This window comes from Merops nubicus, unplaced genomic scaffold (assembly GCF_000691845.1).
Source record: "Merops nubicus isolate BGI_N331 unplaced genomic scaffold, ASM69184v1 scaffold19331, whole genome shotgun sequence".
In the NCBI taxonomy this organism is placed as follows: domain Eukaryota; kingdom Metazoa; phylum Chordata; class Aves; order Coraciiformes; family Meropidae; genus Merops; species Merops nubicus.
This window is the reverse complement of record NW_008589226.1, coordinates 7170-19772: the sequence shown is the minus strand read 5'-3', so window position 1 is coordinate 19772 and position 12603 is coordinate 7170. Positions and strand designations below refer to the sequence as shown.

Here is a 12603-nt window from a genome sequence, read left to right as displayed (position 1 = left end):
TTTTTGTTTGTGGGGGGGGGGGGGGGGGGAGGAGAGTGAGCAGGAGGAGGGAAAGGGACATGGGGAAGTTTCTCCCCCTACCCCTGACTTTTTCAGTACAATCAGCAACTTTTGGTTGCACAACTGCAGCTTTGCAAAGGCTTTTTCACAAAGATTAGCTAAGAATTTCTTGGTATAGTATATTGACAGAAGTCTAAAGAAAGTAGAGGTTGTTCCATTTTATAACATATCATTACTATTTGCATTTCTAAATTAAAACAATCATATATCATAGTCTGATCCCACTTTATAAAAAAATCATAACAAAGTAACGTAGTATTATAAATTTATTTAATTTTGTCAAAGTAATTTTTCAGCATTTAAAATTTCACACATAGAAAACAACTTCAATTTCTATGCATTAAACCCAAAGTATGGAAATTTTTTTAAAGGAAGTGCTGTGCTTTTTTTAAAACATCTCTCATTAATCAAATTCTTCAATTATAAAGCTGATAAAAATAAGTGATGAGCTACCATTTTTTTTTTTTTCTTTAACTTGTGAAACTCATCTCTTTGGGAAACTTTTTTTTTTAATATATATTGTATCATGAAAGATACAGACCTGAAAAAGGATAAACAATCATACACAAGGTATAAACATTACACAGAGTAATTCAGACATTTTATAAAGAGATCTGGAAAAGTACCTAAAATAGTGATATTTATTTAGTATAAAATTTCAGTAATAAAATATTGCTCATAATAAATAAGAAAACATGAGTTTCATTAATACTGTTTTCTCCTTAAAGCTCTCTTACATGTAACATGGTAAGACCTGATCAAATTTTCATTTCTGCTCCATATAAAGGATGCAGGCTTACAGGCTTCAGGTCATTCTTTATTAGAAATAATAATATCAAGAAAACAGAGGTCATGTCAAAAGCTCATGTGTAGTTATGGGGAAAAAAAAAAAAAAAAAATTCCTAAGCATGAATAAACATTATTACAGTTGACTTGAATACCGAAAATATTTGCTTTTTTTTTTTGGTCAAAATCAAAGTGGAGTAAGACTTCTCCTGGATTATGAATGCAAAGAGAAAGCTGCCCCAATTTCCTCAAAAGCTTCTAAACACCTGTGCAGCTCTACTTAAGAGTTACCAAAGCTGTTAGGGAAGGTTAGCTCTACCAGAGGAGGCCAGAAGTTCTATCCCTTTATATGGGGACGTTTGGTTTCAGCCCTGCCCGCCCCACCTGCACACAAGGCAGTTTGGAGTAGTTCTTCAGCAGCTGCTCGATAGCGATGTGGCGGACGTTGAGCTCCGAGGCCAAAGAGTCCTTTTCTTGGACTTGCTGCGCCAGCTCTTCAAACACATCTGCAAGAACATCACTGGGTTAGCACACCTGGCCCCTGTGCTGCCACGGAGCCCAGAGGCAGTGCTGAACGTTACTGTGAAAGAGGCATGGACACTTCACTGGGCTCAGACACCACACCAGCGCTTTTTCTGTTCCCAGAGCAGCCTGGTGTATGCACTCAAACTGAACAGAATCACCTGTTTTTAGTTTTAGGTGACCTTAGCCAAAGGAGGGCCAGTTTATACCTTGAAATGAAGCTGATTCTGATTGTGTCAGATATAGCAGGGCCAGGAGGACCAGGGACGTAACTGTCCCTGCACTCAGCACTGGTGAGGCCACACCTTGAGTACTGGGTTCAGTTTTGGGTGCCTCACTACAAGGAGAACATAGAGGTACTGGAGGGTGTCCAAAGGAGGACAACAAAGCTGGTGAAGGGTCTAGAGCACAAGTCTTACAAGGAGCAGCTGAGGGAACTGGGGTTTAGTCTGGAGAAAAGAAGGCTCAGGGGAGACATTACTGCTCTCTGTAACTGCCTGAAAGGAGGCTGTAGTGAGGTGGGGATTGGTCTCTTCTCCCAGGTACGAAGTGATAGGACAAGAGGAAGAGGCCTCAAGTTGAGTCAGGAGAGGTGTAAATTAGGTATTAGAAACGATTTCTTCACCAAAAGGGTTGTTAAGTATTGGAAGGGAAGTGGTTGATTCACCAACCCTGATGGTATTTAAAAATGTGTAGATGTGGCACTTAGGGCCATGGTTTAGTGGTGGATGTGGCAGTGCTATGTTAATGGTTGGATTTGATATAAAGGGACCTGTCCAATTTAAACAATTCTATGATTCTAGTAAAAAAACTTAAAGAAAATACTGTATTCTTCAAGTGCCAGTTTGCAACACCAAAGGAAGATATATAATAAAAGCATCTAGAAGTTTCTTGTTTTACATGGAAATATGATAGAGATTTCAGTTCAAAACTAAACTGACAGGAAAGCCATCACAGTTTTGGCTTTTAAGCAAGATCTTTTTAGTTACAAAGCCACACAAACCCAAAACAGAGTATCAAAAAATTCTCACCCTGGATTTCCTTGAGTAGTTTTTCATTAAGTTGCTTTAACTCTCCAAGAGCCATCACAGTCACTGTAACAATAAAACCTGTTATTACTACTACTACCAAAGTCACATAAACATCACTAAGACGACTCCCATTTTCTCATATTGTTATCATTTGCATTCTGATAATCAACAGATGTGTAGCAGTAAGTCAGGGGCAACATTACTTGTTAGTCATTTGTGGAAAGTTTGAAAATCCTCTTTCATGTTGACGTAGATAAGGATTTACTCCACAAGAAAACCTGCTCTTCAATACCAAGAAGATGGAAATTCAAGCCCCTGAAACAGTAGTGTCCAGAATCAGAACTGCTTGTAAATTGCTTGACATCTTTAAATACTTTACCTTCCTGACTGCAAAACATGGTTTCCACAGCATAACCCCTGCCAAGTACATCTGTTTAATTGTGGGCAACTGGACAACTCTGAGCTAAGTCCTGCTATGTTTGCAAGCCCACAGGAAATGGCTTCTTAACAGTTTTCAGCATGCAGCTGCCTGTTTTTGCTATCAAGTTTTGTGCTTTATGCATGTAAGAACAACATAAACAGTGTTATTTGCCACCGAGTACCTCAGTGACAAATGATGAAAAAACTCAAAATCTTAGTTTGATGCAAAAAAACACTATATAAAAATAGGGTTACTTCTCACTTTCTTTTGCTACGTTCCTAGTGAGAACTAAAAGATTGCCTGCATCAATCAAGAGCCCTTCTAAGGTTATGAATACACTGATCATCCTCATAGAAAATGTCCATTAAACCTTGGAGAAGAGAACTGCTAAGTTATTTTACACTGCCCTTAATCAACTACAGCAATTTGGGAAGCACTGGCTTGCTTCTGAGATGCCCCTGGCAGCATGGTTAAGTGACAATCCCTATCACCACAGCAGCATACAGGGCATCAGAACAAGCTTTAAGACCTTGTAATTTTTAAATACTGTTTTTAAACTATGCCACAGCTTAGCAAAGCTCTCACTGCATACTTGAGAAAAACCTGTGCTGCAGTCACACAGCTTTTGTTCAGAGATCTCTCGGTGCAAGAGGTTTCTGTATCGTAAATTTGAAGCCTAAGTTCTTCTCAAGTTAAATACTGAAAAAAAAAATACATATAATACAAAGGAAAAATGCCTCAGAAGTGCATTATGCAGTTGTAACAGAAGAAAAAAAAATAATCTGTTACCGTGTACAAGACAGCTTTACATTCCCCTGCTCTGAAATAAGACATCAGAGAGAGAAATTTCAAGTCAGTAACTTCAGTTAGATAACCCCATAAACCGGGTCAAGTTTTCATTATTCCTGTTAACTTCTGTCCTGATTTATGTAATCCAAATTTATGACTCCAGAGGACAGGTGGTCAAACAGCACAGCATACATATTGATTTATGGCTTTAAGAATACTAATTCACTACAAATGTAGCATGAAGAATCAGACAGCAGTTAAATAAGGTCCTTTCATAAAGAATCAGAAATGACCAAACTTTGCAAGGACGGGTTTGTTTAAAAAAAAAAAAAAAAAAAAGGGAGCCTAAAGAAATGGATTCCAACTTTTTACAGTATCTCCTTCTCGCTGTGTCCTCTGACATTGTGAATTCCATTATTATTTTGTTTTTCATTCATTTTCAGTCATTTTCATTTTTCATTGTTCTTCTCTACAGAGAACTCTAGGAACTCAGTCCTGGACTAACACATTTTCCAGAGACATTACAAAAGCCTATATTTTTTTTTAAAGACTTCTTCTAGTGACCTCTTACTTAAGTAACACAAAAACTTACTTTCCACTGCTTTCAGTATTACCACAGTCATCAAAAGATTGCTCAGGTCTACTGCTACAGAAGGCATACGGCATAAGGGCCTTCACATTTTCTTATGCTCAATAAACAGAAGAACCCCCAAAAACCTAGTGAAATGCATGAGGAAAGTCTATTACTATTAAGAATGTTTGGCTTTTTATGATGATGTTCTACCAGTTTGCTCTGCTACCTTACCTCTGATTTCCCACATGGCTTAGGGCAGCGGCCTGTAAAATGTAACTCAAGGCACTGCCCAAATTCAATAAGACAGTTGTTTTCAGGAGCTTAGTGATCTTTGCAGGCAGGACTGCGCAGCTAATACATCTAACAGCAAAGTGAATAAAACCCCAAAACAACCACCCAAACAAAAACCCAAACCAGAAACCACACCATGCCACCAAACTAAACCCCCCCACCAATCACGGATTTTACAGGAACCCCAAACTGCTAAAAGCTGAATTTCAGGATGTGAATTAATGCCCCGGGGGAACAGTAAGTGGTCAATATGCATTTCAAAGCCCTTGCCTGCTAGGTATCTTGTTAATAGATATATACTTACGTTCTTCCCTGCTGTATTGAGGATGCTTTCTATGAACACTGGGAAGGGAACTGCCTTCAGCTTTTTCAGCTTTCTGGACTTGGTTCTGCTTAGACCACAAAACACTGCCACAGCAGAAGGTAGCACTGGTTTCTTGTAACACACCAAGTCTGAAATCAGTGGGTTCTCTTTGTTCCAGAAGAGTTTGTGAGCAGCTTGAGATGCCTCCAGAGTTCCCATCTATCCATTTTGCAGAGTATCTAGGTACTGGGGAGTCGAACTGTGGAAGCAATTTTCTATCAGTCTGATGTCTGAAGTTAAAAAGCTGGTGTTGGGATGTTTTTGAACTTTCAGGATCAGAGTCTAAATCCTTGTTTTGTGCATACTGTATGATCCAGTTAATTTTTTTGCTCAAGATATTTTTTACTTCTGCGTATGGACTTCTAGAGAGCTTCGATCGCTGACAGTCCTGATTTGCTATTAGGTGGAATTTTTCAAAGCAGTCTCTGTGCCCCCTTAAAGATCTTGTATGCAGAAGATCTGACTTTGGTACTCCTGTAAAGACAACAGAAAAAGAGTTTGCTTACTGTATACTCAACTAATATTTCAAAATCTTCACTCACAACCAAGAGAACAAAAAATTAATGGATGCGTTCTTATTAACAGTGTAATCACTGAAGTAAACAAGGGTACGTGAATACTCTCATCTTTTTAGAAATTCCACTCTGTCTGGGCTCCTTAGCACACAAAGTGTTCTGCACACAGTAATCTCTAGTGCAGGACTTGCAGGTGACCTGCATGTGCCTCCTGGACAGTAACACAGCTGAAGCAAACTGCTAACTCTGTACATACTGCACTGCACCTATACACAAGTGTATAAACTGCAGAAGTAAAATAATCCCAGCCATGTATCAGAAAGTTCCATAGAACAATACTGAAGAGCATTCTGAGAGTAGTCAGTTGTTCACGCTCCCACTTTCTGTGGTTAGCATCAGGAGCTACCTGTTTAGCACACTGCAGCATGCAGGCTTGTGTCATCTAAGTGGTCAAACTTCAGTCTTAGTTTACTGTTTTGCATTGGTAGAAGCCTGTAGCCTAGCGAGAGATCCAATACTTCTGACATTAAGCTCAGATTCACATCACATAAAATGGATGCTTATTCTCTGCTGGTCCTCCTTCAAAGACTATGCAAGCAGTCACAGCAGGTAACTTAGTCAAACCTCAGAGTGACAGATAACAATGGACATGTTCAAAAGGAAGACAGCCTTTGAAGATCCACAGCTGGCGAGTGAACACAGATGGTGCAAGAAATGCCTATTTCATGAAGTTATACTCTAGTACAAAATTACTTTCTGCAACTTCAGTGGACACTTATTTTTCTTCAGATTCACCTAAGCTTGTTTTTAAACAATTTAAACATACCAAGTCTGCTTAACTCAAGTAGCATGATGGAAACCCTTGAAGCTTTAAGCCATCGAAGAGCAGCCAACACTGTCAGCTGAAGTTTTAAGCTTTAGATTCAGTATCCGAGCCCACAATACTGAACAATTCAACAGTATCTCAGCACCCAGTATACTACTTGGGAGGTTCCCAATGTCATAGAAAATACTTCTGTCAAGTGCCTCACTACAAATAAATAATATACCTGTGAACAACTGGTTGAAAGTGCTCAATGCTTACTAAAGCCAGATACTTAAATTGACATATGGTCATGTAATTCCATCTTTGAAATTAGTGACATGAACTAATCTGCAGCCATTTTACCTTTTAGCACAGATACATATAGAAATGCTTAAGTTAAAAGAAAAATCATAAAATGCAACAGCTAATAAAATTTGGTAATACAAACTTCTACAAGCAATTAGCAGAAAGCTACACATTACAACAATTCTCAGTTATATCTGACTTGCCTTCTTAACTTAAGGTAAACTTGAAGCCCCCCCAAACCAAATGCTTAAAAAAAACAGCTTATCATTTGTGAAGTGATTAAATTCTGCAAAATCCCAAACTACAAAAGTAAAATTAGTGAAACTAATGAATTTTAATTAATTAGCTAAAATTAGTGAAAGTAGTGAAACTAGGGAAACAGATCCAAGCACTTCATTCTCATTATCTCACTTGCTGATAACTGGTGCTTCAAGCTGGGGAGTTCAAACATGGAAACTAGCCATTATAAATTTTTGATTTTCCACTCTTTGAGCAGCATCAAAACTTAAGAGCATTGCTGTTCTGGTTGAGTTCATAAGAGTGCACACAAAATTCACGTGGTAAAGTAATGAAAAGAGTAGAAAATGCAAGAGGACAGCAGTGGAATTAATTTTCTTCTTAGCAGCAGGGAATAAAGGTAAGGTCATGAAAACAGACTCCTGTCCATGAACTAAGTATTAGAACAAAGAAAAAAACCACATCCTAACCAGAGGCACCTCTTAAGAAGAAAACTTCCAAGAAAAGTACAAAGACAGATGTTGCCTTAATGGGTATAGAGTCAAGATTCTTACTCTACACCTCAAAATATCTTTCAACCTCTTTCAGCAAATAAACATTCCTAACTTTTCTTGTGCTCTACATGATCTACTGCCTATCTGCAAAGCTACTTTCCTGCTCCATCGCTATAGACACTTAAAAAAAAGCAACACTTTCCTGCCCAGAAATTTCTAGTGAAAATAATGGAAGACAAGTAATTTGTTTTCATGAGTTATTGGTACAATTTAAACATACCAAGTCTGCTTAACTCAAGTAGCATGATGGAAACCCTTGAAGCTTTAAGCCATCGAAGAGCAGCCAACACTGTCAGCTGAAGTTTTAAGACATATTCACAACACTGCACTCCCTACAAAACCAGACTGATTTGTTCAATATTACTTGCTTTACCCAAGGAGTCTTCAACATGCTACACTGCTGATGATTACAGTGCTTTCTTCTGCTTACAGAAAATGTCATCAGATGGGCTGAAAAACAAGTTCCACATGATTTTCTATAAAACACCACTCAATAACCATCAAATGATTTGACCATAAAATGAATGAATGAAGCCAATGTCTTCTGACCACAGGACAGAGTAATCCTGTCTAAAGCAAATACTTGAAGATTTGTTGAAGTAGGAAGAGAACTGCAGAAAGCACAGTTAGCAAATCCAGGACAAATGCAGTTTTGCCCAGACCGTTTCTAGTTCACAGCTGCTGACAGGTACTAACGTCTGTTTTGCTCTCAGGATGCTACCCTTCCCCCAACCCAAAAAAACAAACATACCTACTAAGTTTTTACATCTCCTTATCCTCCCTTGTATGTCCTCCTTCCCCAAAACTAGGGAAAGGACTGCAGCATTGTTTCAATTAAAACCAGAAAAAAAAAACCCAAAACTATTCCAAATGTAATTAAATATTCCCAAAGCGGGTTCTACAGGCATGGCCTCTTGCAGCTAGACCCTCTGCCTGGCACATCTGAAGAAGCAGGTCAGAAGAAGTTTCCTTTTATAGACACACTATCACTTCTAGGGTAATCACAAAAGAAACACTTGCACAAGAAATTATACAACACTGCAGCTACACTTTAAAAAAAAAAAATTTCCTTTGAGGCTGTGTTATTATTCCGACGAGAATAACATCTTATTTGTCCAACAGGACAACAGTGTGAAACCACACACCATACAATTTCAGTTCCACAAAAAAAAAGAAGTAATGTGTGGCTTTATGAAGCTCCATCTGATTTTATATCTAAGCTCAAGGTTACTTGAGTTTTCCTTCTGACAAATTTATCTTTTAAAAGGAGTCCTGAACTTTAACTTCCCTACTCCAGAGGCATGCACCTCAATGCAAACTATTTTATCAGAACTTGGTAATATCACAAATCCTTGAAATTAGCAACCATTACAGAAGGAAAAAAAAAAAAATATTACTTCAAAAGTCTTAAGTTTTGCTACTTATGTCACATATTGGTGATAATGTCACTATTTCTGAACATAGAGGAAGTTACTACAAAAAAAAAATAATTATAGTATAGAAGAACAACCCTTGCTCCTGAACAGAATTTATATCATTCTCCACCTCATACTCCACTGGAAAAAAAAAACAAAACAAAACCAAACCAAAACAAAAGGGTTTATTTTAAATACTCCTCAATACAGTAAGGAGAGAAAATGTATAAACCCAAATAAACTTTGTACAGAATTGTTAACAGATATGCTTCAGTTTTCACATAACTGGTTTGGATTCCAACTGTAACACATGCAAAAAATCCCACCAAAAACAAACACAAGCAAACAAACAAAAAAACCAAAAAAAACCACCAATATCCCCCAAACTCCTCACCCTCTATTTCATACTAAGGTGAGAGTTAGTCCTTTCCCATACAGGGAATGTAACCAACATCAGCCCCTAACCTTCTGGAACTGCATCCCAAGAGCTGAGAATTCACAGCAGCTGCTGTGCCAGCACAAACTCGTAATGCTGCACCAACACGAGAGCAAGCCAGAGCACACTTCTCCCTCACAAATCCTTCTGTGAGCAGCACCAGCAGCTTTATGAGGCAGAAAAGATGCCTCTTTCTTTTTGGTAAGATTTAATACTCCACTCAGATTACTTTGTATTTTTCCCTCCATCTCAACTGCAGAAAAATCTACCAGCTGGTAAATAGGCATGGATCAAACAAATAAAGATGGTTCAATTTTAGAAGATATATTACTTTACTCAACATTATACACAAGCTGATGAATAAAGGTAAGACTTCTGTACATTACAAGAAATAATATAATAATTTTGATAAATGGCTATTGCCAGTTCTAGGGATTTTTACAGGATTTCAGTTCTATCTCAACATTTGTTTGCCAATATTCATCTCAACCTTTTTATTTTTGGGCTGGTTCTTCCAGGCGGCAATCATACAACTATCAACTTTCTTTCTCCCATGCTTGCAGGTATATGTAACATTTGGCCCTTCTCTTACTTTCTAACAATGGGATTGCAGACTATATCCAACTATGTCCTACTCATACTTATTTTTTCAGAGAAGGAAAAACAATGGCAAAAAGCAGCAAAAACCCCACAACCACCCAGAGCAGCAAAGTGTTATCTGCAGGGAAAAAAAAAAAAAAAAACTACCAAAATTCAGTAACATCTAGAAGACCATATCTAGCAGCCCCAAGACAGCAGATGTTATTAGGAAACAAGCTCATGCCAGATATCATTCCTCAAGTGAAGATTCACAGGACAGTCCCAAGCCTCAAGACAAATAATGAAAGAATATAAGAGTTTACTATCCTTTATTTCCTTCCAATTCTGACAATCCATGTGTCCTAGATGAAATAGGAATGTATCACTTTACTCATGTTGACTACTAAGAACTAGGCTGCCTATCTAGGAAACTAGTATTTTGGCAAAACATGTTTTTTAATATTTTTCAATTTCTAAGCTATGCACAGCAGAAACTCTTCCTCTATACTGCTACACTGCTCAACATAGAGTCCTAATGCATTCCTGTTTTTGTAAATGAATGACAATCAGGCAATTTATAAAGTAGTACACATTTTTGTAACTTGTAGTTATTCATAAGTACAAAGTAGCAGAAAGCAGGGAGAGTATTTACTATACAATCAGGTGCATAATCACATCTCAATAAATTCTACCCCATTTTAAAGCATTTGTACATGAAGGCAAATCAGTTTCTATCATGTTACAGTTCTGGGGTTTTTTTTTGGAAGGGAAAAACTTTATGAAGACTATTTCTGCCTTTCCAACTGATCCACTGTGAAATATGTGTAACTTCATGACAAAGACAGAGAGCTGAATTGTTTGCTCACATGTAAATATAAATCTGTCTAGAATAACTGTCTAATTTGAAGATTATAATAATAAACAAGCTCAATTCAAAAGGAATGCTCTTGAATTCAAAGACTACTTCACATCCCTTCAAAAAAGTTTTTGTTAAAAAAAAATAAAATCAGTAATCATTAGCCTGCTTGTTTATTCTCCCCAGAGGTTGTTTTCTTTTTGTTTGTTTTTTTGTTTGTTTGTTTTGTTTCTTTTCTTTTAACTTTGTCTGTTATTCTTCTTTTAAAAACCTTCTTATTTGGTCTTTCAGCTCCATCAGTTGGAAATAATGCTAAGAAGGGAACTCAGGCTGTCTTTAACAATTTATAATGCAATGTGGAAAACTAATTGTTTTTGCAATGGTGAATAACCTTATCTTGAGAATTTGAAGAACAGAAAAAAAAAAAAACAAACACAAACACCCCCATAAACGGAATTTAAGATGGATTTAACTAAATTAAGAAGAACACTTCTAGACACATGAATAGTCAATAAGTTTGTACTATGATGTTAGTTAAATAAAGCCATATTAAAGTCCCTTTAAAGAATTTACAAGATTTATACCTGACCCTAGAGAAAGGCAAAGAAAAGCTGCCTTCTCAGTATAATGCTGGCATCCACCATAAATATAGCTTCCAAAAATGTGTAAAGTATACATGGTTAAGAATAGTCAAAGGAGACTGAATGCACTTCATAACACAAATTTGTATAGTACTGGCAACATAGGTAAAATTATCTAAGTCTGAATATTTAAGGAAGGTACACCTCTAGTTTTAGCTGTTTGTGGAGACTGCTTTTGTAGCCAGTGAAGAAATGCTTCTCAGGTACAATTCACCTCCTCTTACATAGTCAAGTCCGGAGAGATTAGTGATCAGCACCTATGCCTTCTCCTTTAACCCTATAAACAAGCAAGGACCCTTGTGAGTGGCACCAGCCCCTGCCTTCCTGCTTTAAGGCCCAGCTCACACTACACGTTCTGAAGACGTCCCAGCTGCTGCTCCCCCCGCCCTCCCCTGCCTGCACACAGCCTCGCTCTGTAAACAGGGATGTTCAGCCAGCTCCTGAACAACGCCTGCTCGTGTCCACTGGGAGCATGGAGATCAGATGAGTTCAAGTTTGGTTTACCTCCTGTACAGGGTTGAGACCTGCAGCAGACAGGGGAATGCCTCACCAGACAGTAAAAGTTCAGGTCTATCTGTTTCAAGCCACTGGTGCATCTCGGTCTGTTTATCGGAAGTGCTGAAAGAGGGGGGGTTCTTAGAGAAGAAAAGCAGATCCCAAGACCTATCCAAAATACCTTAACTAAAATCAGCCCATAATGACTTAAGACAGGAAGTCATTGTCCTGGTTTGGGGTAGAACAGAACTAATTCTGTTCAGTGATTTTACTTTTCAACTGAAACTCTTCTAGCTAACTGCACACTTTCACAGACAGTGTCTGCTTCTAGCAGCGATAACGCTCCATCTTCAGAGTTACTCCCAAGGGTTGGTGTGCAGACCAAGTCACTGTTAAGTCCTGTGTACCACATGGAGGGGGGCAGGAAGTAAATCGGCGCCTGCAGGGAGGAGTGGACAGGACAAGTGACCCTAAATTCACCAGTGGGGTATTCCATCCCGTATCCCTCATATTTGGTATAAAAGCTGAAGGATCACAAGGGTCAACCCTTCTGTCTCCCTTCCACCTTCTTCCTGGCTTCGACTGCTCCTGCAGTGGCCGGCATCCAAGGAGGACTCCATCCATCCTGCCTTTGATCCCGAGCCCCGTGTTTCTGAACCGAGTACCAGAATCCAGCCCCTGTGCCCAGCTGCCGTCTGTGGCTGCGTTCAGACTGGGACTTTTCCCCAGGGGCTGCTCCCCAGCATTGGGGGTGACCGTGATGTACTGGGGGGAGCTGGGTTCCATACTGGTTTTACATACATTTGTATATATTCCATTTTATTATTATTATTAGTAGTAGTGTTACTAATATTATGATTATTTTAATTAAAGCGGTTTTACTTTTCTAATTGATAAGTCTCTCTCCCTTATTCCCTTTCTCTTCC

The 12603-nt window shown here is 38.4% G+C and overlaps 1 protein-coding gene across 1 annotated transcript in view; it reads right to left on the bottom strand.

Moving 5' to 3' along the window:
* Positions 1-1191: 1191 nt before the first annotated feature.
* Positions 1192-12603, bottom strand: part of LOC103781816 (chromosome unknown open reading frame, human C21orf91) — an 18535-nt gene continuing 7123 nt past the window's right edge. The window contains exons 2-4 of the mRNA XM_008949540.1: positions 4779-5312; positions 2400-2462; positions 1192-1352 (exon numbers count right to left, since the gene is read on the bottom strand). Coding sequence (XP_008947788.1) covers positions 1192-1352; positions 2400-2462; positions 4779-5312 — 758 coding nt within the window. The remainder of the gene's footprint in view (positions 1353-2399; positions 2463-4778; positions 5313-12603) is intronic.